Source organism: Meriones unguiculatus, chromosome 7 (assembly GCF_030254825.1).
Source record: "Meriones unguiculatus strain TT.TT164.6M chromosome 7, Bangor_MerUng_6.1, whole genome shotgun sequence".
Taxonomy (NCBI): domain Eukaryota; kingdom Metazoa; phylum Chordata; class Mammalia; order Rodentia; family Muridae; genus Meriones; species Meriones unguiculatus.
In genome coordinates, this window is record NC_083355.1 from 43,765,780 (window position 1) to 43,793,196 (window position 27,417).

The 27,417-nt window shown below is 54.4% G+C and overlaps 1 protein-coding gene across 5 annotated transcripts in view; it reads left to right on the forward strand.

Moving 5' to 3' along the window:
- Abr (ABR activator of RhoGEF and GTPase) overlaps positions 1–27,121 on the forward strand; it is a 184,855-nt gene extending 157,734 nt beyond the window's left edge. For 4 of the 5 annotated variants that reach the window (XM_021636989.2, XM_060387272.1, XM_021637073.2 and 1 more), the window contains 7 exons: positions 18,416–18,475; positions 18,716–18,825; positions 19,558–19,697; positions 20,501–20,635; positions 21,447–21,552; positions 24,011–24,158; positions 24,683–27,121. In XM_021636989.2, the coding sequence (XP_021492664.2) occupies positions 18,416–18,475; positions 18,716–18,825; positions 19,558–19,697; positions 20,501–20,635; positions 21,447–21,552; positions 24,011–24,158; positions 24,683–24,772 (789 nt within the window). In that variant the 3' untranslated portion in view covers positions 24,773–27,121. Of the gene's footprint in view, positions 1–6,937; positions 7,368–18,415; positions 18,476–18,715; positions 18,826–19,557; positions 19,698–20,500; positions 20,636–21,446; positions 21,553–24,010; positions 24,159–24,682 lie in introns of those variants that run through there. The other variant, XM_021637242.2, reaches the window with a different exon arrangement.
- The last annotated feature ends 296 nt before the right edge of the window (positions 27,122–27,417 follow it).

Consider the following 27,417-nt stretch of genomic DNA (forward strand, 5'->3'; position numbering starts at 1 on the left):
ACTAAAGGTGTGCACCCACCCCATCCCCACCCTCCAGGCTCTTTCTCTCCCTTTTATCCTGTCCCCCCAGCCCTCCGAGCCTCATCCTAGTACACATCCCAGCCTCTCTGAAAGATAGACTCCCTTCTTGCCTGCAACCTGTGGTAGAGATGAGTGTCCAGGGGTTAGTCCGTGAATGTTTGCCCCAAGCTCTCACCCGGTGGGCCTGCACCTCAGTGCTGCCCCCTGCTGGGTGCTTCACTTGCAGTGTCACCACCACTTGACAGTGTGGAAGCACGTGGGAACAGCGAGGCCGTGGAACAGGCTTGATCTTGCCCCGTGCCTCATATATACCATCTCCTCCAAGGGTCTAGGGGACTGGGACCACTGTCCTGCCAGGAACTCAGTCTGCTTCAGCTGTTGTAGACTCTTCTTCCCACCCCCACCCCCCCAGCCCAGTGCCCCTACGGTCACTCTGACAGCCCTAGCTGTCCTGGAACTTGCTTTGTAGACCAGGCTGGCGTCGAGTGCACAAAGATCTGCTGCCTGTGCCTCTGAGGTGCTAGGATTAAAGGCGTGCGCCACCACATTCAGCTCCCGTCACTCCTCTAGGCTGGTCTGGATGGCACACATGGAGAGCGGACAGAGGTACGTTTGTCTGGGGGCACAGGCTGCTGCATTGCCTTCCTAGAACTCAAAGTAGCTGAGCTGATGCCTACTGTAATCTGCTTCAAAAGCTTTAAGGAAAAATTCTGAGGGATTCTCTGAGTTCTGGCTGAGGCTGACTAGGAGTGCCAGTACAGGGTACCCATAGAGTGAGGTCTGCTGCCTTCTCCAGGAAGGGCGGAGCTTTGTGGCACTGAGGGTGTGTACTGTGCTTGCTGCTGGGTGAGTCCTCACCCTGTGAAAGCAGGTGTCCGGCTGCCTGTGCACCGCCACATGCCGCCCGCTCACACCTTCGAAGGTCATTGCTGAGCTGCAGTAGCCTCCAGGCAGACCCCAGGGCGACTTAAGAATCCCAGATGGCTAGAAAACACCAGTCTGAATGAGTGGACGAGGTACATGTTAGCTCGGTGGAAGCCCCTGAGAGGTGAGAGGAACTACGGTTTTCCCAAAGTGAAGCTGAGAATTGAGTTCTGAACAAAACATTCTACCTGAGAATAAAAGTCCCTAGTCTGGGCACGGCATGGTGGTGCCAACCTTTCATGCCAGTCCTCAGGAGACAGGCAAGCAGGTCTCTGTAAGTTCAAGGCCTGCCTGGTTTGCATAATGTGTCCTGGGCTAGCCAGAGCTACAAAGTGAGAATCTGTCTCTAAAAAGAAGGGAAAGAAAAGTTCCTGCTTTCTGAAATTCCCCACCTGCCCTACCTTGAGGAGGAGTAAGGGCCAGTGGCCGCTGTCAAAGGAAACTGCATTTCTCACGAGAACTGTTGTCTCTGCTCAAGAAACCTTCAGCTCTGAACCGTGAACACTGGGGTCTAAGAGACCAGACTCACAGCTCTTTGCTTACTTTTATCTGATTGGGAGGTAGGGAGACTGGGGTGTGAGATTTCGTTAGAGGGGCTGGAGAGAGATGGCTCAGCAGTTAGGGGCTCTTACTGCTCTTGCAGAAGACCGGGGTTCAGTTCCCAGCACCCACATGATGAGCTACTGTCTGTGGCTCTTTCCAGGCTGTCCTCTACTGTGGCCTGGGAGGCCCTCAGTGACCAAAGTGTACCTCTGGGGTCCCCTACCCACAGGCTCTGACGGGAGGCCTGATCACACCTTCCAGTGACAAGGAACAGGCAAGAGGTTGGGGGGTGGGGAGGGGGTGTTTATCCTCTTTGCATGTTCCTGGCTGCTGCTGCCGGTGTCCTGTCCTGGAGTCAGGATGGGAGTAGATGGGCAGGTAGGAATGAAGTAGGTGTTCTTCCCACCCTCTCCCTGGGTAGATTTAGTTCTAAGTGATTAAAATGTTCCCAAAGGCTCAAGCGGATTTCCCACCCTTTCCACGGTCAAATGTGCCGTGAGAAACACAAGGGATTGCCAGGGACATGCTGTCCGTTAGTCGTTCCACAGCAGATAAGCTCTTAGGTCATGTCAGCCACTGTGGACGCTGGGAACAGCAGCCTGAGGTGGTCAGGCAGCATAGGAACCGGTGCTTTGGGTCATCCTCCACCCAGTCCAGGCTTCTGAGGAGACAGTGGGAAGGCAGGCCATCTTGGGTGGGTTTGGCAGTTTCTTTATCCCAGCTACAATGTATATTTTAAGCTTGGGCCCATCCTGGAACCTGCTCCCAACCCTTACCCTGAACGTCTATCTATAGCTACCCATACCTGCTTAAGAACAAAGAACTGGGGCTCCAGAGCTGAAATTGCTGTAGCCTCATACATGGATATTTATCAGGCGTGGGAAAGGCTCTTGAGGAGCTCTTGGAGCTTGGGAGGGGAGCAGGCTCCTTACAGAGCCCTGATTGCTTCTATTGAGTCAGGGCAGGGGGTACTCAGTGGGGTGATCAGAGTGACATTTGAGCCCTAAGAAGGCCTCTGCTGGGCTTGCATCGGCATCTACTCAGTAACGAATGAATAAACCAGCAAAAAGGTAGCCTGTTGGTTTGGCTCTGTTACTAGCTGCTTGTTGACTTTGAGCTAGGAGTTCCCATTGCTGGGCCTGGTGAAGGCTTGAACAGAGCAGATCCTAAGGACTAACTAGCTGAGTAATAGCCTTAGAGACAGGCCTTGATTTCTCAGTCTGGAAAGGTCACTGATTATCAGTATGTGTGTTTTAGCTAGGACGCTGTCTTAGTGAGGGTCACTGTTGCTGTGATGAAACACCGTGGCAGAAACCAATCTGGGGTGGAAAGGGTTTATTGGCTTATGCTTCCAAATCACTGTTTGTCATTGAAGGAAGTCAGTCCAGGAACCCACGGGGCAGGAACCTGGAGGCAGGGGCTGATGCAGAGGCCCGTGCTAATTTTTGGCTTGCTCAGCTTACTTTCTTACGCAGTCCAGGACCTCCAGCCTAGGCATGGCACACAGTGGGCTGGGTCATCCCCCAGCCGTCACTGATGAAGAAAACGGTCTACAGGCTTGCCTACAGCCTGATCTTACTTGAGGCTCCTCCTCTCAAATGACTTTAGCCTGTGTCAAGTTGACATAAACTATCTGGCACAGATACAGGAATGTAGGACCTGCAAAGCCATTGGTGTTGAGGGCCAGAACCTTCTCCTGGTCCCCACTGCTTTCCTTGTGGTGTGGCATCTCACTCCCAGCTGGAATGGCCTCTGCATAGGACCTGGCCTCTCTCTGGACCCAGTGCTTGTCTTCATCCCTCCCCGTGTACACAGCAGCCTGAGCCTGCCTTGCTCCCATCAGTTCTGTTCCTTTGGGCCTCTGCCGTGCTGCTCTCTTTTGAGATTTTGAGGCTCCCTCCCTGCCTTTATCCCCCGAGGCTCCCCATGTTCTGCCTGGATTCTCAGAGTAGCCTGTTTGGGGGAGGTTCCCCTATCACTCCTGAGTCCCCAGTAGGGGAGCTGGCATTTGAGCTATAAGACAAGGGCAGGGGGATCTGGAGAGATGGCTCAGAGGTTAAGAGCACTGACTTTTCTTCCAAAGGTCCTGAGTTCAATTCCCAGCAGCCACATGGTGGATCACAGCCACCTATAATGAGATCCGGTGCCCTCTTCTGACCTCCTGGCTCACGTGCAGGCAGAATACTGTATCAATAATAAGTAAAAATCTAACAAAAATATAACCACAAGGGCAAGGAATTGGGGTTCCAGTTTGGGCTGGAGGGAAATAAATTGTTTTGAGAAATCAGGTCACTCTAGTGAGGCAGCCTCCACATTCAGAGGTTCTGAGGAAGAACCCTCCTCCTGTGTTCATGTGCTGTAGGGCTTGCCTGAAGGTTGCCCCACCCACAGCTGGCAAGGTAGTGCTGTAGGAGGCCCTGCCCTTGCTTCCGGCTGTTGACCACTGCCCGTCACCTAACCCAGCTTTGTCTCAGGCACATCTGTGCTGATTAGAGGGTCCCCCTCTTCTCTGTAGCCTGGGGTCCTGCCCTCCGCCCCCCAGGGACAGCTACTCTTTGCTCTGGCCAAGAGCCAAGGGAAGGGATGAGGGGGAATGTGACAGTCCTCCAGGGATGTTTTTAATTCCGAAGGCAGTGACATCTGTTCATTTGAGAGGGCCTTACCACCCAGGCTCTGTTTATCCAGACACAGTGGGGGCCCTGCGTGTCCTCAGAGGTGGTTCTGCCAGGTGTGGCTGGATGGCCGCGGAGGGGGGGCTGGGGGAGACACAGCAGGAGGGGGTGTGATTACTTCCTGGGTGGCCAGGCCGGTGTGAGCCTTGCCTAGCTAGAGCGGAGAGGAGGACCACCTGATTGGCTGCAGAGACCACTACTCAGACTGTTGCTTTTGAGGAACTTTCTGGGACATCATCTTGCACAGCTCTTCCTCTTCCCTGCCCCCAGGCCACAGATTTCAGGAAGGAATGCTCTGGCTTGGAGAAGAGAAAGCAAATCTGTGCTGTCCCCAGAGGAAGGCCCCAGTCGTTGAGGAGGAAAGGAGAGCTGAGCATCTCCAGGGAAGAGCCTCCCAACTCAGCTACCCATCTGCTAAGGCACTTCTGTTACCATGGAGACCAGCTGGCCAGTGCTCATCAAATCAGAGCTTGCTTTACCCAGACAAGTGTTGAGCCTGGGGTTCTTAAGACAGACAAGTGTAGGACTTTGGGAACAGGGTTTATCCTGCCCCCTTTCTCCCACACACCATTGATGGGGAGCAGTACACCGTTCCCCGAGACTGCACTCTGTGTCATGTGACCCAGCCAGAGAGAAGAGAACTTTAGGAAGTCGGTGTCAGCTGTTCTGAAGTTAACCAGCCAGCGCCGAGCACCAGCTGTGTCTGCAGCAGGTGAATGAGGTGAGCAGTTCAGTGCCTTCTCATCTAGTTATGCAACCAGCCGTTGCACCTTTGAGAAGGGCTGCTGAGCAAAGCCGGCCTGTGGGAGGGATGGAGCGCCTTTACCCTTGCGCATAGTGCCTCATCTCCCCGATTCCCTCTGGCTAAAATCAGTCTTTCCCTCAACTTCTGGTAGTATGACACTGGCCTCCTTGAAGGCAGAGAGAGGACACTGCCATCCTCCTGTGTTGCCTAGCATGTGCACAAAAGCTGGTCTCCCTCCTGTTGAGAGCTGAGCCCCATCTGCTCCCTGCCTCCCCTGGCCTGGCAGCTTCATCACAGCTGGTTCTGGTCCCTCTGATTCCTCAGCCCCTCCTCTAGGGCCAGGCACTTCACCAGTCCTTCCTCATGGAACTCAGAGTGTCTCCTATACGACCCAAAGTCATTGCTTTAAAGTGAGGAGGCTGCCCTAACCTCAGTCTACTCAGCCACTCCATTTCCTGGGATGTGAAGTGGGGAGCGCCCATTCTTCCTAAGGTTGGAAGGAGGTCTGCGGCACTAACCACTCAAAAGAGAGCCGTCTTTCTCTCACCAGTTCTTGGTTGGCCCTGCAGACAAGCTGCCCTTTTCCCAAGAAAATGAAGGGCAGAAACAGAAAACCCCAAGGACTGTGGCTGGTTGAGACCCAGCAGGGGTGTTCAGAAGACCAGGGCTGCTTCCTGTACCCCAATCCATCACTTTGCCCTGCATCCTGAGAACCAGCCACACTCAGCCAGGCGTGATTGTGACTGACCTGCAGGGGCCTTGGAGGGCTCTCGGTGTCCCTTCCTAGCTGCAGCCGTACGACCCCAGAGTGTCACTTCTCCGTGAGCCCCAAATCTCACAACTCTGAAATGGGAACAGCATTGTCACGTAAGTGCAGTGTTGAAAGCCCCATGTGTGGTGCTTGGCTCACAGTGGTCACCGTGCAGACTCTGCTTTCCTTCCTGCACATGGTCGCCTCTGCAGCGGTGGGATGTCCAGGGTACTTGGGTTGCATGCACCCTAACTATCGAGGGTTCTGGCTTTTCTCCTGTCTCTAGGGTTTGCACTCTTTAGGTTGCACAGTTAGCTTGAGAAAGGATTCACTTCTCATTCTTCAGGTAGAACAAGGGCTTGCCGGCGTGGTGGTGTACACCTTTGATCCCAGCACTGGGGAGGCAGAGGCAGGTAGATCTGAGTTTGAGGCCAGCCTGGTCTAGGTGGGCAGTGCTGTGTTGAGAGACAAGTCTCAGGAACAAACGACGTCAAAGCCCAGGCACTCACTAGTCTCCCGAGGTGCTGTGGTTGCTCCTTTGCTGCTGGGCACGCTCTTCCCCTTGCAGCAAAAGGCTTTGTTGGTGCGGCGTACAGGGTGGCTGCTACTGTAGGCAGCAGTGGAGGAGTGCCTCCATGTCAGGTGCCACATTTGCTTTCAGAGTTCTCGGTGTGGGTCCTAGGGACCTAGTATCTGCTGGGGCTGCTGGAGCCCGAAAGGCTGCCTGTTTACTCCGTACATTTGCCACAGGAGGCTCAGGAACACAAAAAAGTGTCTGGCCCTGCCAGCAAGTTGGCATTGAGGAACTTGTCTGAGGACAAGAACTGAGTGGGTAGGGAAGGAGAACTCCAGAGCAGCCCTTTGCAAGGGAGGTGGGCAGCTCTTCGCGGCCAGATGCGGTGTCTCCCCAGAACTCTGGCCTCTGGAAGTCTCCACTGGCTTGGCCTCAAGCCTCCTTGATTCCTACCCACACCCCAGGAGCAGCCTGGTGGTGAAGGAGTTAACAGCGTGCAACTGGCTTGTGTTTGGGTGCTTGTCAAACTTTATTTAGTAGAGATTGGAAGGAAAGGTGGAGGGTGGGTGAGGAGGAGCCCCAGCTTGCCAAGAGTTAAACCCCAGGCCTGCATAGTTTTGGAGGGGGCAAATCCAGAGTCGCCTTTGAGTCACTCCCTTTGGTGGGGTGGCGATGCTGTGCGCACCGCCTGCAGCCAGCCGTGGCGCTCGCTCGCACTCTGTGTCCCCTGAGCTGCAGCTCACCGGAGAGGGTAGGAGAGGGTAGCAGCCTGCCTGCGGGGAGGCACTGGGCCCTGGTGTTGTGCTCAGACTTTGTTGCTTCCCGGCTGCAGTCTCCAGGGAGGGGGAAGGAGGAGAAGGAGGACGCAGAGGGAGAGGGGAGGAGAAACTGGAGCCCCACGCCCGCTGCTTCTGGACTGCCCCACTAACAGTCCCGGCTAAGCTCTGTGCGCGCACAGCAGCTCTCTCTGGAGCCGCTCGTGAGCCTCTCTGCATTTCTGCCCGGAGCTGGCCCGGCAGGCTGGCCGCCGCCGGCATGACGGACATCCTGCCTCAGCCTGACTGCAACCTGAAGGCAGTGTGCGAGTCCCTGGAGCACTGCTGCCTGGAGGAGCTGGAGGAGCCAGGGAGCAAGCGCGCACCCAATACAGGCGCCCGGCTCTGGGGCCGAGTGCGCAGCAAGCTTCTCCGTCACAAGGTGCCAGTGGGGCTGGAGGGCTGGGGGAAGGCTAGAGGGTCCATGGGAGGGCTGGGGGCTGCTGGACTCCTCCTCCGTGCTGCTGCTCCTGCTGGATCCCAGAAGTCCCAAGACAGAGGCGGGCACAGGGGTATGGGCATGTTATAAGTGGCTTAAACTTAGCGGTGAATGTTAGTGGCAGCCCCCGCCCTAACCCTGGATGCCTTCTCTGCATCTGTCCCTGGCTCAGCAGGAATTTTGTCTCCTGTGCAAATGGACTGTGCTTGGCTTCCTCCTGAATATGAGCTGGCAGGAATGGAAGTAGACAGGCAGTCTCACTGGATCTCCTTGTTCGCGCAGGAGCCCAGCACAGGCTACCCCACACCATCTCATGTATCCCTTTGCTGAGGGGCACCTCAACAAGGTCTGGCGCGTGAGCTTTCTTTGTGCAGGCTGAAAGGATCATTGCTGCTGGGGAGGAAGGACTGGTGGTGGAGAGGGGATAATGTGCTGAGCCTGGGGGCTGTAGGCTGCTTCAGAGACCACCCAGACAACGGCTGGACTAGTGCCAGCCGGGCATCCAGCAACTCACAGCATGCCAGGAGGTTCCTGACCAAGCTATGCCAGGGCAAGCCGCCTGCAGGGTCTTGCCTGGAGCCCCAGACCTGAGTTGGGATTAAAGTCTGAGATAGAAGCTGACTGTCCTCCAGGCTGGGCAGTCTGCCTGGGGGCTGGCTTTAGGCCCTGGCATGAGGCAGTCAGGGAAAAGCCAGACCCAGTGCCCAGTATACACAGTAAGCGCTTGATAACTCCACAGACAGGATCAACTGCCTGAATGGTTACAGGGTGCCAGTCCTGGCTGGCCAGAGCCATGGTAATCCTTCAACTTAGAGCGGAGTCTGTGATGGGGCTTGCAAGTCTCTCTGTGGCTCAGAGGAAGACCCTCCACCAAGATCTGTGCCAGCTAGCACTGGCCAAGAGGGATGATCTTGGGCTCATTGGCTCCTGTTTGGTTTGATCTCCAGCCAGTGAGGCATAGTTGACCCTGTAGAGGTGACATCAGTCCTGGAAAGTGCTAGGCAGGGAAGCAACTTGAGCTGTTCTGCTTTGGCCCCTGTGTCACCTTCAGTCTCCCTGGGGACCAAGTGAGCAGAGCCCTGCTGGCCCTGGCAGCTACCAGAGCCCCTCTGTGCTGAGGCAGCTGTCTGTTGCCGGCAGCTTGGAGCCATCCCCACCCTGTCCTCCTGTCCTAGGTCTTGCTGAGGCCAGCAGACACCAGCCCAGAGCACATCATTCCCAAACCTCAAGGTTGGCAAGAAACTGCCCTAGCAGGTCCCTGACCTAAAACTAGGCATTCAGAGTCAGGGAGTCTACCTGCCACCCTGGGTCCCTAGCAGGTAGGGTTAAAGCTCTAAACCTTGAAAGCCACACTTTCAGTTCTCCTTTGATTAGTGGCTGGCCAAACAGAAGCAGCTTTAGGAACTCGTTGGCTGGCTTGGCTTTCAGTGGCATCTAACAGTTCCGTGTGTCACATGATCTCCGGCCGAGGGTGGCGGGCCGGCCAGGTGCTGGGCTACTGAGCTTGTTGGCGGCTGCAGGGTGGCTGTGGTGCGGGGGCCGTGCTTTGTAGCGGTGATTCAGTCCCCGGGCACATGCTGTGTGACAAAGTGTGTCAGTGTCATGGACAGTGCAGGTGACGTGGGGACACCCACCCTCCTGAGCCCGCCTCGCTGCAGAGACCAGGAGGTGGGAGCGAGGCCTGTTCCTTCTTTCCTTCTGTAGCCGAGTTAGCCTACTTACTTCAGAGCGGCTCACTGCCAAGCAGAGAGTGCTGAGATTAGGGAGGGTTTCAGGTGGGGTCGGGACGTGTTCTGCCCAGCCTGGCAGAAGGGACCATCATCCTACCTCATTAGCTGTGCCCTAAGGTGATGTCATGAATGCTGGGACACCTGTAGCCTTCCTGCTCCCCTCTAACCAAAGCCATTAAAAGCCAGAGGAAGGGCTGACTTCCTCGGAGACCCCACATTGACACTTGAAGAGTCTGTTCTGATAGAAAGGTCCTGGTATAAAAACGGAGCCTTTGAAGTAGTGTGAAATCTCTGCTTGCCGAAGGAGCAGATGCGGAAGCGTGGGGACATTCCTAGGGGCAGTGCTGGAGTAGGTTAGTCTTGTCTGTCCGCAAGATCATTTCTGGGGCTGAAGCCTCATTCTAGGCCCTGGCTTGGCAGTTGGTTTGTTGTGCAAGCATTTAGCAGAGGACACACGTGGCATTTGGCTTTGTGGGCTCTGCCAGGGTGTGCAATATTTAACTTGCATTTCAATTTGCCTTTTCTTTCTTGCTTTTTTTTTTCCCCCTGTTCCAGTCATATTCAAGCAGAATAAGCTCAGGGTTTTGCCCTTCCTCCTATCCTGCCTGGGCCTAGATTCTTAGGCTGAACCTACAAGGGGAAGGGACTGAAGGAGGAATTCCATTCCTAATCCTAGAACAGCCAAAGGTTTTAGTAGGGTCCCTTGTGGGAATCATAGAAACTAAGCAAGAGGCCTGAAGCAAGGCCAGGCCCGAGACATTTGTCTAGCGAGGAAATCAAGACTCTTTCTGTTCCTTTGCACCCAAGACAAAGATGCTTCTCATTCAGCCTGGTCAGATACTGGCCTGGTCAGTAGGTTCAGAAGGGGAGGTTCAGGCTAAATGAAGATACAGAGGGCAGGGGAAGGCTTCTGGGGCCGTTGTCTCTGCTTCAAAGAATGTCCATGGGAGCCTCTTGTGGCAAGAGGGAGGCTGACATTGTTAAATGTACCCATTCTGTGATGGCCATTAACCCATCCTGCTTGGATAAAGGGTCAGAGGCGGTACCGGAGAAAGGATAAGAATCAGGCCACCTTGAGGTCACTTGTCTGGGGGATCTTAGAGCTTGGGAGGAGGACAGAGGGACAATGGAGAATTCCATTGTCAGGTTGATTGCTATCACAAGGCGGCTCCCTGTCCTCTCCAGAGTGTCATTTAGCTTGACAGATTGTCCCAGCAGAGGTTTGCATGCAACATGCACATCCCAAGACATTTGCTTGACCATTTCCTGGCTGTTCCTGCCGTCGAGGGTTCAAGAGTCCTGGGTAGAAGATACACATGTGTCCTGGGCTCGTTCATTCATTCTGGTTCCGAACATCAAGAAAGACCTTAACACTGTGAGTGGTGGTGCAAGCCTGTAATCCCGGCCATCGAGGCTGAGACAGTACGACCTCTCCATGAATCTAGCCTGAGCCACATAGTAAGCTGTGCAGTAAGGCCCTTTCTGAGAGAGGGGGAGGGAGTAGACGTATTGACGGCGTCTGCAGTAGAAATGCCCTGGCTGCGGCTGCCTCGTGCTCTTCCCTGCTGCCGTCCTCCCTGACGTTATCCTTATTATCAAAGAGAAGCAGCTCAAATTGGGTGTCGGCTATTCATGGACCCAACCCCATCCCTGTAGTATTCCTTGCACAGGAGACAAAAGCACAAGGGCCCTTCCCCCAAGGTCTGTGCACCCCTGCTACAGCCCTCTTTCTCCTAGACCTGTGTGGGGCAGGACTGCAGTCAGACCAGTAGCACGTGGGAAGTAGGGTTTCTGTGGGCCTTAGTTCACACAGCTGCTGTGCTTCCACCTCCTGGAGTGAGGAGCCCCGACTTCCGGGGCCCCGCCTTTCCACTGAGCTGTCTCCCTAAAGCAGGAGCCCTCGGCTGTCCGCAGCTGATGTTCTGTTGCCCCACCCAGATGCGGAGCCTCCCTGCGTGCAGTGTGCTCTTCCCCAGGGTTCATGCGCCCTGAGAGGGCGCTCAGGGGAACTTGTCAAAGGTTTGGTACTGTGTGAGGTAAGTGCCAGGCCGCTCGTCTCTGATCCTCTACACAGACTGGCTAGTTGGCCCTGTTGGGCATAGTGCTCTATTTTAGATGGCTATGGATCAGGGATTGCTGAGCCTGCCAACCGAAGTGGTTCCTCAAAGGCCAGAGCTCCTGGCTCCCAGGGCTGCAGTAGTGTCTAGAGGCCATGAGGTCCGAGGCCCAAGGGTACAGAGCCATGGGGGCTTTAAGGAGGCTCTGCAAGTGCTGTGTGGGGTGCTGCCACATGTTGGTGATGGGCACTCATGTTCAGGGACTCGGCCCTTGGCAGAGTACCCCTCTGCTGAGCTGACAAGAGACTGTCTTCCTTCCTGCCACAGCATGGTGAGGGCAGGAAAGAGCACTTGTATTCTGTCAGCCCCCTGGAGGCCTAGAGAGACACACAGCCCCTGCTTCTGGGACCTGTTCAGTGCCCAGGAGAAAACCAGTGTCAGTCGTGGGTTTCCAAGAGTTTTAGATGAGGTATTTTGTCTTTGGTTCCGCAGGAGTCATAGGACCTGTTCCTGGGCAGAGAGATGGGGGTTGGAGCCTGGCTTAGAAATAGAACCCGAGAGCCAAGAAGCCTCCCTGGCCCGGACAGTGACCCTAACCACAGCTGGTGCCTCAAACAAACGGCACAGACAGCCGTGCAGTGGCACCTGCAGCACCCACTGCACCCATTCCGATCACGTGCTGCACTCGTATTCTAGGAAGCCGCCCGTAACACCGGCCTCTAGAGGAGGAAGGGCCCTAGGCTGGTGGGGCCGAAGGGCTTCATTCTCTCGGTCCTGGAAAAAGTTGCTGTGAGACCTTGGATAAATTCTTCTGTCTGCATCAGTGCAGTGAAGGAATTGAATGGCATTATCTCTGTGAATCCAGCTCATATGACGGTCTTGGCTAGGACTCAATTCCTGTTCCTAAGCTTTAAGCTCTCCACATGCAGGAGAGATCACGTGACTGAATGTGGGCCATGGCCCCGCCATTTACTGAATATGAGAGAAGAGAGGCGAACAGGAATGTTTGGCTCCTGTCTTAAAGGAACTCTGGTAGGAAGCTATTGCCGTCTCCACCCCCATCTTCCTGGGGCATGCATGTTGATGGAGGACCTCCTGTGTCCTGGGCCAAGGGATATAGAGGAGCCCAGGCAGGGGGCCAGTCAGTAAGTAGGGTCATTCCAGGCTGGATACTTTGTAAAGAAAAGAAAATAGGGTAATGGATTAGAGAGGAAGAGTTAGGAGGCTTAGCTAGATTTTTATTTATTTATTTTTTTGGTGGGCGTAGGAATGAGGGTCGAGACAGGGCTTCTCTGTGTGGCCCTGACAGTCTTAGGACACGCTGTGTGGACCAGGCTGACCTCAAACTCACAGAGATCCACTTGCCTCTGCCTCCCAAGTGCTGGGATCAAAGGTGTGCGCCACCGCCTTAGCTAGAGAATATGAATGATGGGCTCAGCCGTGAAAGGGTGAGGGGACAGTGCAGTCCAGAAAAGGGAACCTGCAGGGCAGAAGCCCTAGGATAGGTGTGTTCAGAAGCAGGAGAAGGCCATGCAGAAAGGAGGCGTAGGGACTTGTCAGCGGCAAAAAGGAAGCCACTGGAGCCTTTCAGCACAATGGTAATGACGTGTCTTGTGCGTGACCTGGGTACCGGACATCAGTCTTCGCTCTGGATACGCTCTCAGGGAAGTGTTAGTGTTGCCACGCCGGTGGATATGCAAGAGAATGGAGGCTGCAGAATGACCCAGATGATGTTACCTGGTGCTGCCGGGTCTTAAATCCAAGCAGCTTGGACCTATCTATAGGCTCTCTCCTCTACTGCTTGCCTTATGTGGCCTCCAGGGAGGAAGCCCAGCACGTGCTCAGGCCCTGAGGCTGCTTCTCAGAAGTCCGGTTGTCAGGGTGGCCATGCAGGCGGGTGATAACCTAGATACGGACTTGTGGAGGTGCAGGGCTCCTGCCTCGTGAGTAGGGTGTGCCACCTGGCCCAATAAGCAGTACCCCGGTGGGCACAGATACGCTGTTGATAATGTGTGTGGACAAGAGAATCAGATGTGAGGCCGGGGGTGCGTCCGCGCAGAGCCGCACCGTAGACTCGCCAGTGTCCCCATTTTCACTAGCAGTGGGTTCTGTATCTAGAAAGTGTTCTTGGCTCGGGCGGGACGGTAAAGTCAGCTTCAGAAAAGGATTTTATAATCCTTACCAAACCTGCAATTCAAGGCCTCTGAGCCCACATTGGTCTTCTAGGTCTCGACATTCCAACGGCAGCCAGCATGGAAGGATCCTGGAAAGCCAGCTGCCTCAGGCAGCTGAGGTCTGCCTCTGCTGCTTTGGCCCTGACCATCTCCAGACTGAGCTGCTGCCCCTGCCGCCCTGCTGTCCCCCATCATGGCCCTGGGCAAGGGCAGGGTGAAATTCTTGTTTTTCACTTTGCAGCCTGGTTCTGGGGTGAAATCCTGAGGCTGGCCCTAAGTAGGGAAGGCCTTAGCAGAGCCCCAGGGCCGGGGGAGAGATGAAGGTCAATGTCTGCCTCTCCCGAAAAAAGTCGAAAGTTCAACTGTGCCTAAAGACCAAGAGTGTACAGGCTGAGGCCCCCGGAAGGAGCCCTGGAAAGGGCAGGTTGCCGTGGAGCTAAGAAGCTAACCTGGCTTCAATAAAAGCCTCATTCAGAGCTGCTAAACCCCTTCCATATGTGGGCCCTCCCGAGAGGGGGAGGGGAAGCAAGTAGGAGCAAAGGGGCCTCATCCGGGTGTCTTGGAACAGGGAGTCAGCCGAGTCTGTGGCTGGCCTGGGAGATGGACAGACTGTGGCTACAGGGCACCTTCAGGGCAGCCTGGCTGGGCCTGCTGTACCTGTTCCAGGGAGAGAGGGCTAGAAAGTCACTGCTGGCCACACTTGACAGTGAGCGAGGCTGCCAGGCCACTGGGAAGATGAGGTGACAGTTTCCTGAGCCTGACCCTGGTCTCTCCTGACCCAGTTGCTGAGCTGGAAGGCAGGATGGAGGCCCGTTCCCCTGCCCATCCCTGAGCTCAGCAGCCACGTTGTCAGAATCTTAAGTGTCCTGCTGCAGGAAGGCGAGGCAGTCTCTTGGCAGATCCCTTACCCCACTGCCTGCCCTGCTGCGCGTCTCACGCCTGTGGTATGTCCCAATGACAGGCTGGCTTAGTTTCCCGGGGGATCGGCCCTAAGCCTGTGACTACTTGGGAAGACAAGGGGAAGTCAGTCCAGGGGTGTCTCCTGGTACTAGGAATTGTACCCACAGCAAACATGGTACCTACCTGGGTCAAGGGTCTCCACAGGCATCCAGACACCAGGCTTCCATTCGGTATCTATGAGCGGGTGGCCTTATTAAGGCTCTGAGTCACATGACACCCCTGCACTGCCTCTGAGCACAGCAGCTCTAGCATGCTGGATTTACTGCCCTTGTTAAAGAGCATTGCACTTTTATAAATCTCTAAAACCAGCTGTAGGCTCTGAGGTGGAGGGGTCTGTTCCCTTCCAGAAAAGGGCAAGGATGGGTCTCAGCAGGCCAGAGGCAGAGTATACTAGGAACGGTGGGATGGTGGTAGCAGCCCCAGTGGCAGGAGGTCAGGGGCATGTGCGGGAGGCTGAGCTCCTCTGGTCTCCGGTGCTGTGGCAGTGATGGGGGGGCTTTAGTTGCAGAGGCAGGGTCCTGGAGCCCTACTGATGCTTTCATCGGGGGTGTGCGTCATCCATGAGCCACTGGGTGCATCCCGGGGCACTGCTTGCTGGAGGCTGCGCTTCCCTCTGCCACCCTCCACGGAGACTAGAGGAGGCTGGTGTGACTTTCTGCTTGTCCCCGGCTGCTCATAGGCAGGCCTCTTACTGAAGATTAAACAGCCCACAAGAGGGCATGTTAGTAGCCGAAGCAGCGGCAGTCATTCCCAGAATTCTGAAGGGCTAGCTGTGCGGTAGAGGACACGGGGCTTAGGGGAATGTGGCCCATCAGTCAGGAGGGCCCAGGCTTGAAGGTGGCTTTGTTCACTGATAGAGAATAGGAATACTCCATGCTTGCTTTGTCCTAAATGCCAGGCACAGGGAAGTGGACAAGAAGTGATGGGGTTACCTGCATGGGCTGGTGAAAGCTGGGCCGGGGGAGGAAGGACTTCCACACCTGAGGATGTTCCCAGAATTCACTCAGTGGCCTTCTCTATCCTCAGAGCCTTAGCCTTCGAAGACCTAAATAGGGGTCATTTCAATCTAGAAAGAAAGGCAGCTAACTGGGGTTCTAGCAGGGCCTCTGCCTTACGCAGCTCATGGCCTGGTGTACTCTAGACAATAATGTAAAGGCCTCCGATTCTCTTAGGGACAGGGCGGAATGTGTGGCTGCAGTGGGACGGAAGCTACGTGGAGACAGTTAGGTTGCTGTGCGCCTGCATGGCTCTGCTTAATCACTCCCTCTAAGGTGTTTCGGGACCTGTTTCTCTCTCACCTGAGGGAGCCTCACTGAAGCAGTGTTCTGCATGGGTCTTCTCTACCCAGCCCCCCAAAAGCCCCATCTGCTTTTCTCCTTCAAATAAATGCTCTGGTATCTTTCACTCAGTGCCTGTTTCTGGGACTCATGGAAGGCACCTGTCTTATGGGACTAATGGTTGTCCCCTCTGACTGACATTCCAGGGGCTGGCTCCTGCACCCTTAGCACTAATCTAATCAGGAAATAGCAGAGTCCACAGTTCCCAGGGGTTATAAATAGTCACAGCAACTTAGGCAGCATCATTTCTCTGGAAAATGTGCCATGTCCCTCTCGGCTCCCCACCCTCTCTTCTCTGTATTTAAACGACATCCTGAAATAGACTTTGGTTTCTCAAGGCTGTGCTGGCCTCCTGGGAGACTGAGCATCATGTACTGAGAAACTGGGCAGGTCTTTTTAAGTGGGTACCCGGGGCACCTGTGGCAGGAACCAAGGATGTGGCAGTGGTGGGAACTCAGAGAAAACAAGACGAGCACTTTACTTACTCAGGCTGTCCTGAGGAAGGCTGTGGACACACAGCAAATGGCACAGGCAGCCGTACACAGGCTGGGGCGCAGAGAGGAGCAGGGACCATAGTCCTGTGGTTCTCTACGAGGGTTTTCAGGAAGAGAGAGCTAGAACAAGACCTCAGCATCAGCAGGAGCTTTACCTGTTTCAAGAGCTCCCGGGAAAACAGACTTCATGTATGGGGAAACAGAGGAAACAGGAAGTTTGTGCTGGAAGCAGCCAGACACCAGACTCCACATCAAGAAGCCTGGTGTCTCTTTTCTGAGTGGATCACGGTGCCAGCAGCTGCCACTGAAGGGCAGGGGCCAGGCGAGGCGTGTTGCATTGTACCCTACAGAGGTAGCCAAGAGTACGTCAGGGAGATGTGACTGCCTCCAGTGCGCAGTTGCTGGGTCCCGGCACTGCAGGCCCCGGACACTGCGTGTCTGTGTCCCCACCGTCAGAATGCCGACAGCTAGAGGGCTTAAACCACACTGGTGGATTATGTTCGTTACCTGAGACGCGCATACCAGAGGGCTTGTCAGAGTGTCAGACTCAACAGAGTGCTCAGCTCAGGCGGTCTTGCGAGGTAGGCATGGGTTACCCCTGTGAGGAAGCCAAGACTTGCCAGTGACCTGCCCAGATTCACAAGGTAGAATTCACCCAGGCCAGCCCGACTGCTAGGCCCTGCCATTTCCAAAATCCGGCTGGGTTCAGGTGCTTCTGCAGGAGTCTGTCAAGAGGAGGTGCCAGGCCATAAGGTTCTAAGACAGGAAAGGGATGTAAGGTGAATCTGGCTAGGTGTCAGGACCATGAAACAGCGGGAGGCCTCTGACATGACTACGCGCATCTGAAACCCCAGCATTCAGACCTGAGGCAGGAGGATCGAGAATTCCAGGGCATCCAGGCTGACGTAGCAAGACCCTCAAAAATCTCCAAAGCAAGGGTTACATCTGTTTCAGCCATCTGGGAAAGGGCAATTGAGATCTCTCAGTTGTGTGGGCCACCTCTCTATGAGCACTTTGGAGGGGCAGGGGCCCAGAACCAGGGCAGATGCAGTAAAGGAACTGAAAAGTCAGGCTGTGCTGCAGGTTCAGGATTTAGGGACAAAAGTTGAGAGAGAAGGGAGGTTCAGATAAGTAAGGCCAACGTTGGGCCTTCTGTTGGGACTCAAGCCTTCTGAGTGAGAGGATCTGGGCAACAGCCACATTGGTACTCTGTTGGAGGCCATCCTGTGGGCAGGGCCTCTACCCAAAGAAGATGTGTGTGTGCGTGTGTGGTTCTCCCCTGGCTGCATCTGTTCCCCATTCCATCCTCCGTGCAAGGAACTTACTGTTGAACTCAGGGTATAAGTGTCTGCAGCCTAGATGCAGGCCCAGACCCCCTCAGAGGTGACAGACATGGGAAGGACCTGGGCTGACCCACATGCAGCTTTTTTCTGTGGGGACAGTAGCCCATAGAGATACATGTGCCCCTGTAGTGCAGAGACTTGCTGCGGATCCAGGTGGACAGGGAGGGTTGAATCGGTGCTGATCCCCAGGAGGCGAGGCTCACCTTCTCTGAGACACTGTGCTGCCTCCTGACCACTGTACTGTCAGATGGGCCTTGTCACCTCACAAGATGAGCTCATTCTCGTGTTTAAGTAGATGATGGTGGGTGTTGAGTCACTATGGTAATTAGATTTCCACTGCATACACTTAAAGAATGATGTCACCATTTTAAGATGTCAATATTTACATTATTCTGGAAACAATATTCTTTACAGCTACTTAAACTTGCGTAGAAATGCTGTGATGTTGACTTTAACGTGCGCTGGGGTGTTGGGCTGGCTGTGGGCATCATGCAGTGGTAGATCCGTGACGTGGGTATAGTGTGGCTTGAGTGTCTCATTCCTGTCTCCAGTGGGTACCAAGGGCTGGAGGCCCTCAGGGAACTCGGGAAGCCCTGGTCTCCCCTGACTTTCCTTGTTCAGCTGAGTGTGTGCTGTGCGTAGTTGTTGCTTCTGTGAAGTGAGGTGACAGGGCCCATTGGTCAGGAGCCAGTACAGTGTCCCATAAGAAGGTACCCTCCTCTTCAGGGCATCAGGGGTCCTTCTCTAGGGAAGACTGGAGAGGGGCACCATGGGCTGAGACCATTATAACAGATGGACCCTTTACCTGTCTTGCAAGCCACTGATGGCCACCAGGGAAGGCTGGCCTCCAACCTGCCTCCTTCCCTCATATTCCCTCTCTCTCTCTGTCTCTGCAGCTGGATCCTCAGACTGTAGAAACCAAGAACTGGCATACGGATGTGATTGAAATGAACGGGGTAAGGACCGCTGAACCACATGGGTATCCCCGCTGCCACCCTCCCCTAGGCTCTGGGCTGCCTCCACCTCCCTCAGACCAGTGTTCTCCTCCCCTTGGCCACATCCTTCCCCATCCCAGATGCAGGTGTGCGTGGAGCCCTGCAGGCTTGGGGTGGCCCTGTTCGCAGCCTTGGGGAGAGAGGCCCTGTGTGCTGACACTCATGCCCTGGGGGATTTGTCCCTGCCCCACCCCTGACCAGATCAAAGTGGAATTCTCCATGAAATTTACCAGCCGTGACATGAGCCTGAAGAGGACCCCATCCAAAAAGCAGACAGGCGTTTTCGGAGTGAAGATCAGCGTGGTGACCAAGTAGGTGCTGCCTTAGAGACTGAGTAGCTCAGTACCTGGGTGCCAGCCACCTCCCAGCTCCCTGCCCGTATTGGCAGCTTAGTCAGTCACCACAGAGAAGTGGCTCCCAGGATGCTTTAGATACAAGCAATCCAGCATGGAAACGGTGGGCAATCTCAGGAGCAAGCCAGATTGTCTGTCCTGCAATAAACAAGTGACAGTGACTGGGTCCACATTTGGGCTTGGCAGCTATGAGCTGGAGTCACAGCCTGGGCGGCTGGGAAAGGGCCACACCATCAAGGTCACTCTGCCCCTCTGGGCGCTTTGTTCCCAAGTCCTGACCCAACCCTGGTCATAATGGATTAGCTGCTTAGCCTCCCCATGAGGTTTCTTCTTTGTTGTTTTTCCTTTCCCCTTGAGCATTTTTATTCATTGTTTTGCTAGGGCTTGCACCCAGGGTCTCAGGGTTGTTACGGAAGCGCTCTGCCACAGAGCTGCCCCCACCCACAGGCATTTGAGTCCAGTGGGATGTGCTTTCCCTTGTCTTTGAGCCTTCTCCCATCCATGCTCTTGGCTGCACCTCAGCAAGCAGGCTTTAAGGAACGGGACAGCCTCTTCCCCGGGCCTTCCGTGCCTTGACTCCTGCTCCCAAGGGGCTAAAGCTGCACAAGGCTGAGGTGTGCTGTGGAGGAGCTAGAGGGCACGGCCAGTGTGAGAAGTTCCCTCCATCTCCTAATCACCCGTGTCCTGTAGGCGGGAGCGCTCCAAGGTGCCCTACATCGTACGGCAGTGTGTAGAAGAGGTGGAGAAGAGGGGCATTGAGGAGGTTGGCATCTACAGGATATCAGGGGTGGCCACGGACATCCAGGCGCTGAAGGCTGTCTTTGATGCCAGTGAGTCGGAAGCCCAGTGGGCATGGGTGGTACCCAAGCAGCTGGTGGAGAGCAGAGAAGCCTTGGCCCATTCCCTGTAGTTTGTTGTGGCATGAAGGAGGCTGGCGCGGAGTCCTCTGACAACTTAACTCGTTCTGCATCTTGTCACTTAATCTCCCTCCCTCAGTTTCTTAACCATTGCTACAGCAAGGATGGCATTCAGAGAGGTCAGGTCACTCTGGGTTACCCAGCCTGTAGGGTTTTGTACCTACACTTAAATTAAGACCTTCTTGACTTCTGCTGGCTCAGGCTCCTCCCTGCTATCTCCAGGCCCTGTTCCTATGTGGTCGGTGCCTTCTGTGGTGGCACCTGACCTCGGTTTCCTCCTCTCCATCCGGTTGGCTCAGGCAGTGGTGGCACACCCAGTGCCCAGCATGTGTGAACTAGGCAGGCAGCAGTGAGTCCAGGTAGGGTAAGGAGAGGATGGGGCCTGAGGGCATGCGATGCATGGCTCCCCAGAACATGCAATTAGGTGTGTGCCCTGTGGTGTGGGTGTAGCTCTGGTACTGAGTGACAAGTTGTGCCCCTCCTCTCTTCCAAAAAATCATAGCAGATAGACCCGAGCCTGTGCCCTGCTGCCCTTTCCCACAGATAACAGCTACATTGACGTATAATAGCACTATCTATGTCCTACCTTCCTGGGGGGAGGGGGCGCTGAAGTGCGGTGGTAGAGGTTTGAGGGACTGAAATAGCACTCAGGGCTGCCACTGAGGAGATGCCGTCTCAGGGCAGTGTGGCCTCTGACCTTGCCGCTTCCCATACAGATAACAAGGACATCCTACTAATGCTGAGCGACATGGACATCAACGCCATCGCTGGTACCCTCAAGCTCTACTTCCGGGAACTGCCCGAGCCCCTCCTCACAGACCGACTTTACCCGGCGTTCATGGAGGGCATCGGTGAGGCTTCTGGGGTCCTAAAGGTCGGTGGGGCTAAGTCTCCTAGACTGGTAAAATGGGAAGCACAAGATGACCCTGGCATTCCTTCAGTGGTTTGTCCAGTGCAGTCTCTGTCCTTGTGGCTGAAGGACGTGAGAGTGAGGTGCTTCCTGCTGAGGCCCAGTGCTGAGGTTGGACCCTTTCTCACCTGTTCCTGTCTGCGTGTGCCCTTTGTGGCTTCCCCTTACACACACATCTGCTTCCTGGAAACACAGGCATTTTAGGGAAGAAGGCCCCAAGCTAGCAGTTCCCAGGGCTAGAGAGGAAGCTGGTTTAAGCTCTAATATACTGGGGACAGCTATCCTGAGCTCCACAGAATGGCCCTCCTTGTTGCCCAAGTACTAGCCATAGCACCTGTGCCATCTACATGGGCCACTTTCTGGCCTGGCATAGCGTTCCCATCTTCTCCTGAGACAAACAAGGCTTCAGAGTCCATAGAGAATGTGAAACCTGGGGTGTGGGGGTGGTCTGTTCAGTCTGGGCACCAGCATCCGAAGTGTGTGATAGAAAACATCCCCTCCTCTAGTAATAATGTGCGTCTACTGGATTAAACCAGAATATGGGTTGGATGGCACTGGGGAATGGCTAGTGCAGAAGGGAAGGAAGCGGCTGCCCCCTCAGCCTACCTTCTAGCCATGTTACCAGTCACAGTGGGACGTGCTAGGAGAACCCACTGCTGACAGCCCGTGCACAGACCCGGCCCTCTGTGGGCCAGGCTTCTGGCCCTCCAGCTAGGCCTTACCCTTTCTCCTTGCCCTTTCTCCTCCCGCAGCCCTGTCAGACCCTGCTGCCAAGGAGAACTGCATGATGCACCTACTCCGCTCCCTGCCCGACCCCAACCTCATCACCTTCCTTTTCCTGCTGGAACACTTGAAAAGGTAAGGAGAAGAGGCAGGGCCCAGCCCAGAGCAGCCACCCGACTCAGCTCTACCTCCTGGGTTCTGGCCTGTACTGGGTCACACACAGCAGCCTGAGCGGTGCTTTTTCCACCTCCTGAGCTCATGGTCTGTTGTTGAGAAACTGTGGCTCCTAGTTGCAGCCTAAAATAATTGGCACATGCCTACAGTCAAGATGCTCAAGCAGGGAGATTGCTTGAACAATCAAGAATAGCCTGGGAAACTAGGAAGACTCCTGGAATCCGGAGAGAGAACACAGAGCCCCGGGCGGGTTTTAGTCTTCTACATTGTCAGTGTAGCTTTTTTGTTTTGTTTTGCTTACATTTGTGTATTTTGTGCGTGTGTGTGTGTGTGTGTGTGTGTGTGGCTTGCATGTGGAAGTCAGAGGACAGGTTGTAGAAGTTGGTTCTATTATGTGGATTCTGAGGGCTGAACTCAGGTCGTCAGAATTGGCAGCAAGGACCACTGCGTCATCCCACCAGCCCAATGTAGATTCCCGGCTGTCTCCCCAGAGATGAGGACCAAACTGAGGGCCTCGTGCTTGATAAGCAAGTGCTCTCCCACTGAGCCGAACCCCCAACCCCACAATGTAGCATTTTTTAATGAAACAGGGCAGCAAAAGGGTGTGCTGTGGCAAAAGTGTTGTTTTGTTCCATCACCTGCAGATGTGTACCTTGGATTACATCATCGTGTACCTGTTAGGAGTCAGTGAAGAATTTGAAACCTGCTGGTTTGGGCCCATACGTTATGAAGCAGGGAAACTGAGGCCCTAAGCTCAGCAGAGACTTGCCTGGCTTAGCAGTGAAATTGTACTTAAAACCCACATCTTCCAAGTCCTAAACTAAGACCCTTCTCACCTTCCCTCACCCTCCCATGGCCAGGGCAAACCAGAGCTGTTCAAGCCGACATTGCTTCGTTCACTGTTGGACTTAGAACCAGCATGTCCTCACTCACTTTTTAGCCCAGAACTAATCGCAGACACCAGTTGGAAGGAGGTCACTTGGTGTCCCTTAAATCCACGTGCTGCCTTGCACCAGCACCTCTGAGCGCATCCCACCATCCGGGTGCTGGCTGTGGTCCAGCCAGGTCAGGCTCTGGAGGGCCAGTGGGGACCTAGACACAGCTGGTGCCTTGTTTTTCCCATCAGGAGACAATATCCCTCCCTTTGGTTTGGCCAGGACCAAAGCCCCACCAGTTCCCAGCTAGTTTGGTGAACATTGTGGGAGGACACGCTGAGGAGGAATGGGAAGGGAAAATTCATTAGGTTTTCCATCCTGGGAACCAGGCCCACATCTGGGTTAACATAGGGGGAGGAGGGAGGCGGGGGAGAGAACTGGGCCCACATCTGGGTTCGTGTGTGTGTGTGTGTGTGTGTGTGTGTAGGGGCTAGTCAGCTGCACAGCTGCCTGCTGGCACTGCAATGTTTGCCTGTTTCCAAAGCAGGCAGCAGACACATTTGTGACTCCTGCCTAGAAGGTGGAAGCCATGTTGGAGAGCAAGATGAGAGGCCCTGTCCAGGGTTTTTGTATATTGAAGGCCCAGAGACATGTCCTAGTATGGGGTCGGGGGGGGTGTCCAGAATTTCCTGGTGTGTTTGGTTATACTGAACCTCCCTGGACAGGAGCCACAGACGGCAACTTCCACCATCACTCAATCACAGCCACAACTCCCACTCCAACTGTCACTGATCTTTTATGTAAGAGAAGCAGGGAAAGTCTGGAAAGAGCCAGGGCAGGCCCATGAGCAGGCCATTCAGAGGCAATGGTGACTTCAGCTCCCAGACCTGCCTCTGGTTATGGCTAGTCCTGCGGCAACACTGCCTGCTGAACTGTGGGCTCAGCCAGCAGCTGCCTGTGGGCAGCAGGTCCTCCCTGCCCTGCCTCCCCAGAACTGTACTACTGTTGGATTCTGGATAAAACACAAAATAGTAAGCATAGCTCTTGAGGAGATTGCTCAAGGTTCAGATAGCAGCTCTCGCACGTACAAGCTGTGTGACTGTGGGTAAGTCACTTAACCTCTCTGTACTTGGTTTCCTCACCTCTGCAGGGGTGATAATGATACTTGCCTCAAGATGACTGACAGTGTGTCAGTCACTCAAGATGACTCTTCTGTACAGGAAGGGTTCTTAAAATAGTAGTATTCTCCATCTTTATCTGAGTCAAGGGTGATGCCATTGATAGTTGTTGGTCCTTCCAACTTGGCAGTATTCCATCAGCTTGGCAATAGCCTAGGAGCTGGAGGTATGTTACAGCAGAATGCTGGGACACGCATGGCCAGGACCTCAGACGTATAGCCTGATGTCCGTCTGGCTTATAGGAAGGGAGGCTAGGTGACGGCCCTTGATGTCCCTGAGGGAGCTTCCACAAGTGCCTTTAGCTTCCCCTCATCCCCAGGCCCCTGGGGCTGCTAAGGAGTGACTATTTTATTTCCTTTCTCTCAGGGTTGCTGAGAAGGAACCCATCAACAAGATGTCACTCCACAACCTGGCCACTGTGTTTGGCCCCACGTTACTGAGACCCTCAGAAGTGGAAAGCAAAGCACATCTCACGTCAGCTGCAGACATTTGGTCCCATGATGTCATGGCCCAGGTACTGCCACCACTGAGTAGGCCTTTGGGCAGTTCAAAGGCCTCCACTCCCCTCCTAGGGAGCCGAATCAGTGGAATATAGGATGCCCAAGAACAGGCTACAGAGCATTCTCCCTTCTCGGGGCAAGACAATGTGTGACTCTGGACAAGGGTTAAAGAATGTCTGTCCTGGGTTCTAGCAGACAGAAAATGTGGGGCTGGAGACCTGACCTCATGTATGAAAGCTCTGGGGTTGCTTTCAGGGTCAAGAGTCTCACCTTTAACACCCAGGGTGTCAACCCAAGCTGACCTCAGGCCCATGCTGAAAGCTTTTGACCTAGAAGTGGCTCCCTGACCCTTACCCTTGGCCCCGCAGCACCCGCTAGTGCTGTGGCTGAGCAGAGGAACCTGGTCTGCCGGTAAGGGAGAAGCCAAAGTGAGCCTGGGCAGGGAGCTGCAGCCCAGGGACCATTTCTTCTCTGTACAGCAGGGGAGGGGAGGATCTGAATCCGAGGGACCCAGCCTCGTCTCCCTGTCTCCCCACAGGTCCAGGTCCTCCTCTACTACCTGCAGCACCCCCCCATCTCCTTCGCAGAACTGAAGCGGAACACACTGTACTTCTCCACAGACGTGTAGCCTGGGGGGGGCAGCTGTGGGGGTGGCCAGAGGCAGCCCTCCAGCCGGGGCCCGACAGACTTCAAAGACTGCAACAAAACTCCCCAGCCTAGCACTCCACAGTCCAAGGGAAGCTTTCTTCCGGGAACTGGGACTTGTGCGTCTTTTGTGCCACCTTGTACAGAGCCAGCCGACCACCCCAGCCATCTCGCCACACCCCAGCTCCTACGCTCCACACCTCGGAGTGTGTCTGATGCTCCGTGCTGTCCAGGAATTGTTTTATGTATATTTGTCATGCAGAAAAGGTAGTGGCTGAGCTGCTGTGGACACAGTCAGCCTGCTTTGTTCTTTCATTTCTCCCAACGCTTTTTTCTGCCTGAGTCCAGTCCAAGGACTTTTATTTTGCGCTGTGTAACTGCTGCCAGCTTCTCCTCGCCTGGCCCCGCTCCCAGATTGCAGCCTCCCTGCAGCGTCTCTGCCCTCTCCATCTTCCCAGCCTGCTGCGTGCATGTGCGGCATGGGCGTCTGCTCCATCACTGGAAACTTCTGCAGAGGCCCTGGGCAGTGGTGGCCCGTCTGACGTGCTGCGTGCTGCCCTTGGCCTCCTTGCTCTCCACCTGTGGAAGCACACCTGCTTTCTTTGCTGTCTGTGCAAATGTTGACCAAGGAGACAGACATACACTAATCTCAGCACAGAGCTGGAGAGCTGATTTCTGGAATGTTCTATTTGAGAATTACCATTTCTGGGGTATGTCTGTTCTGTCTCCTGCCTACCAGTGTGGCATCTTCAACTGTTTTCTTCTATTGCTGAATTTTCTGTTCCTTTTCTCCTGGTGTTCTCTTTTCTTTGAGTGTAATGACCCACAAGTGCCCTGCCATCAAGAGAGGTCAGGAAGGCACCTGAAGGGTGTGGTGGGAAACCCAGGCTGTGAAGGAACAAGATGGGTAAAGCAGACAGCAGCGGCAAGTCAAAGGAAGCCAGTCTGCACAGTGGAGACCTGCTGAGGCTGCCCTAGGGGAGCACGGCCTCCCGGGCGCCAGCTTCTGTGGCTGAGTCAGGTGTCCAGATGAAAAGCGGCTCTGTCCTGGAACCTGGAACCTCACATACCTCGTGGTACTTTTTGCCTTAGACTTTACACTCTCAACAGCCGAGCACTGCCACGGGCAGCCACATTGTCATGTATGCTTCAGAGCCTAGAAACAGCAGACACAAACAGGCTGGTCCTGCCCTGGCACTGTCCTCAATTGTAAATTCAGGCCTGTGGGTAATCCCAGGTGTATGAGATAGGCCGCCTCCCTTGTGGGTTCTGCTGTGGCTCCGGAGCATGGGGTCAGCAGCTGTTATTCCCAGGTCTGTCACCTATTGCTTGTTACTAAAAAGGAGTTTTACCCCAAAGCACCATTTCCAGGCTGAGCAGCAACTACCAGCTGTGGCAATTAGGGAAAGAAAGATGCTCCTGTCATTGGGGCTTGAGCTATCACACAGCTTCCTGTGTCTTCTGTGTGGTAGACACAGGTTGGGGAGACAAGCTGTCACTGTGTACGCTCAGGGCTAAGTCTAAAGAATGGTTTGCTGGCCCCTCAAGCTCTTGTTTGCTGGGTGAGAGGCAGGGCATTTTTCAGGTCCTGTTCATACTGTTGCCTTTGACAGAACGGTACAGTTTGTGCATGCAGGAGGAAGGAATGCCAACTTCCCAGCTGCCTGTTAGTTCAACAAGGAGCCTTGCTGCCTCAAACAGGTGAAAGAGAATGCCCTTGAGTGTAAAGATCTTATCACCCAGCCACCATCTGGCACCCGGTACTGCTGGTGTGTGGCATTCTTGCTTCCAAAGGATTGACCCAACCGGAGCTGCTTGCAGCTCAGAACAGTGCCTCCTGTCTCTTCAGAACAAGGGATATTGGCTTCTCCGCATCAGTTACTGCAGACCCCATCTTGCTTAGGCTGTACAAAAGCAGGAAAGCTGGAGGAGCTGAGAATTACTCAAAGTTCCTATTATTTATAAATTCCACCACAAGTGGAAGGAGTCAGGTGCCAGACCTGAACTGAGGTGCACCAAGGAAGTATCTGGTGGACCTCTTGAGACCAGGGCCGTGCAGCCCAGGACCCCCTCGCTGCCAGCAGGGCACCAGGAGACAGGGTCCGGTAACCTAGGTAAGCCTGTACTTGCTTGTGCCCAAGCACCATTGCCATGACTGAGGGCTGCCAGCTTTTGCTGACAGGTAGGATGGAACCCCTAATAAGTTGGTATGGATATATTTTTTGTCTCTGTTCTGTTTAAACTTATGTAGATTATTATAAATTGATGTAAACCACGTGAGAGGGAAATGTTAATAAAAAACTGCAAAGCCTCAACATTTGCACAAAACTCAGCCCCGTGGTGTGGATGTTTGTGTTCTCAGTAGTCCAGGGAAGACCACCAATCTAAATATTTAAATCCTTACAGCTGCATCCAGATGTGTTTCCAGGAACCTGTTTATCTGTCTATCCCTGAACCTCCTTTTGATTTTGGGGAGACTATGGTAGTTGGAGAAAGCCCTCCCTCACTCTGTAAACACTCCTAAGTCACTGCTGCTGTAGTTCCTTTTATGGGGTATTCATTATGGGCCTGGTCATCAGTGTGCCTGGTAAAGAGGGCAAAAGTAGCCCATTGGCCTTCCACCAACTT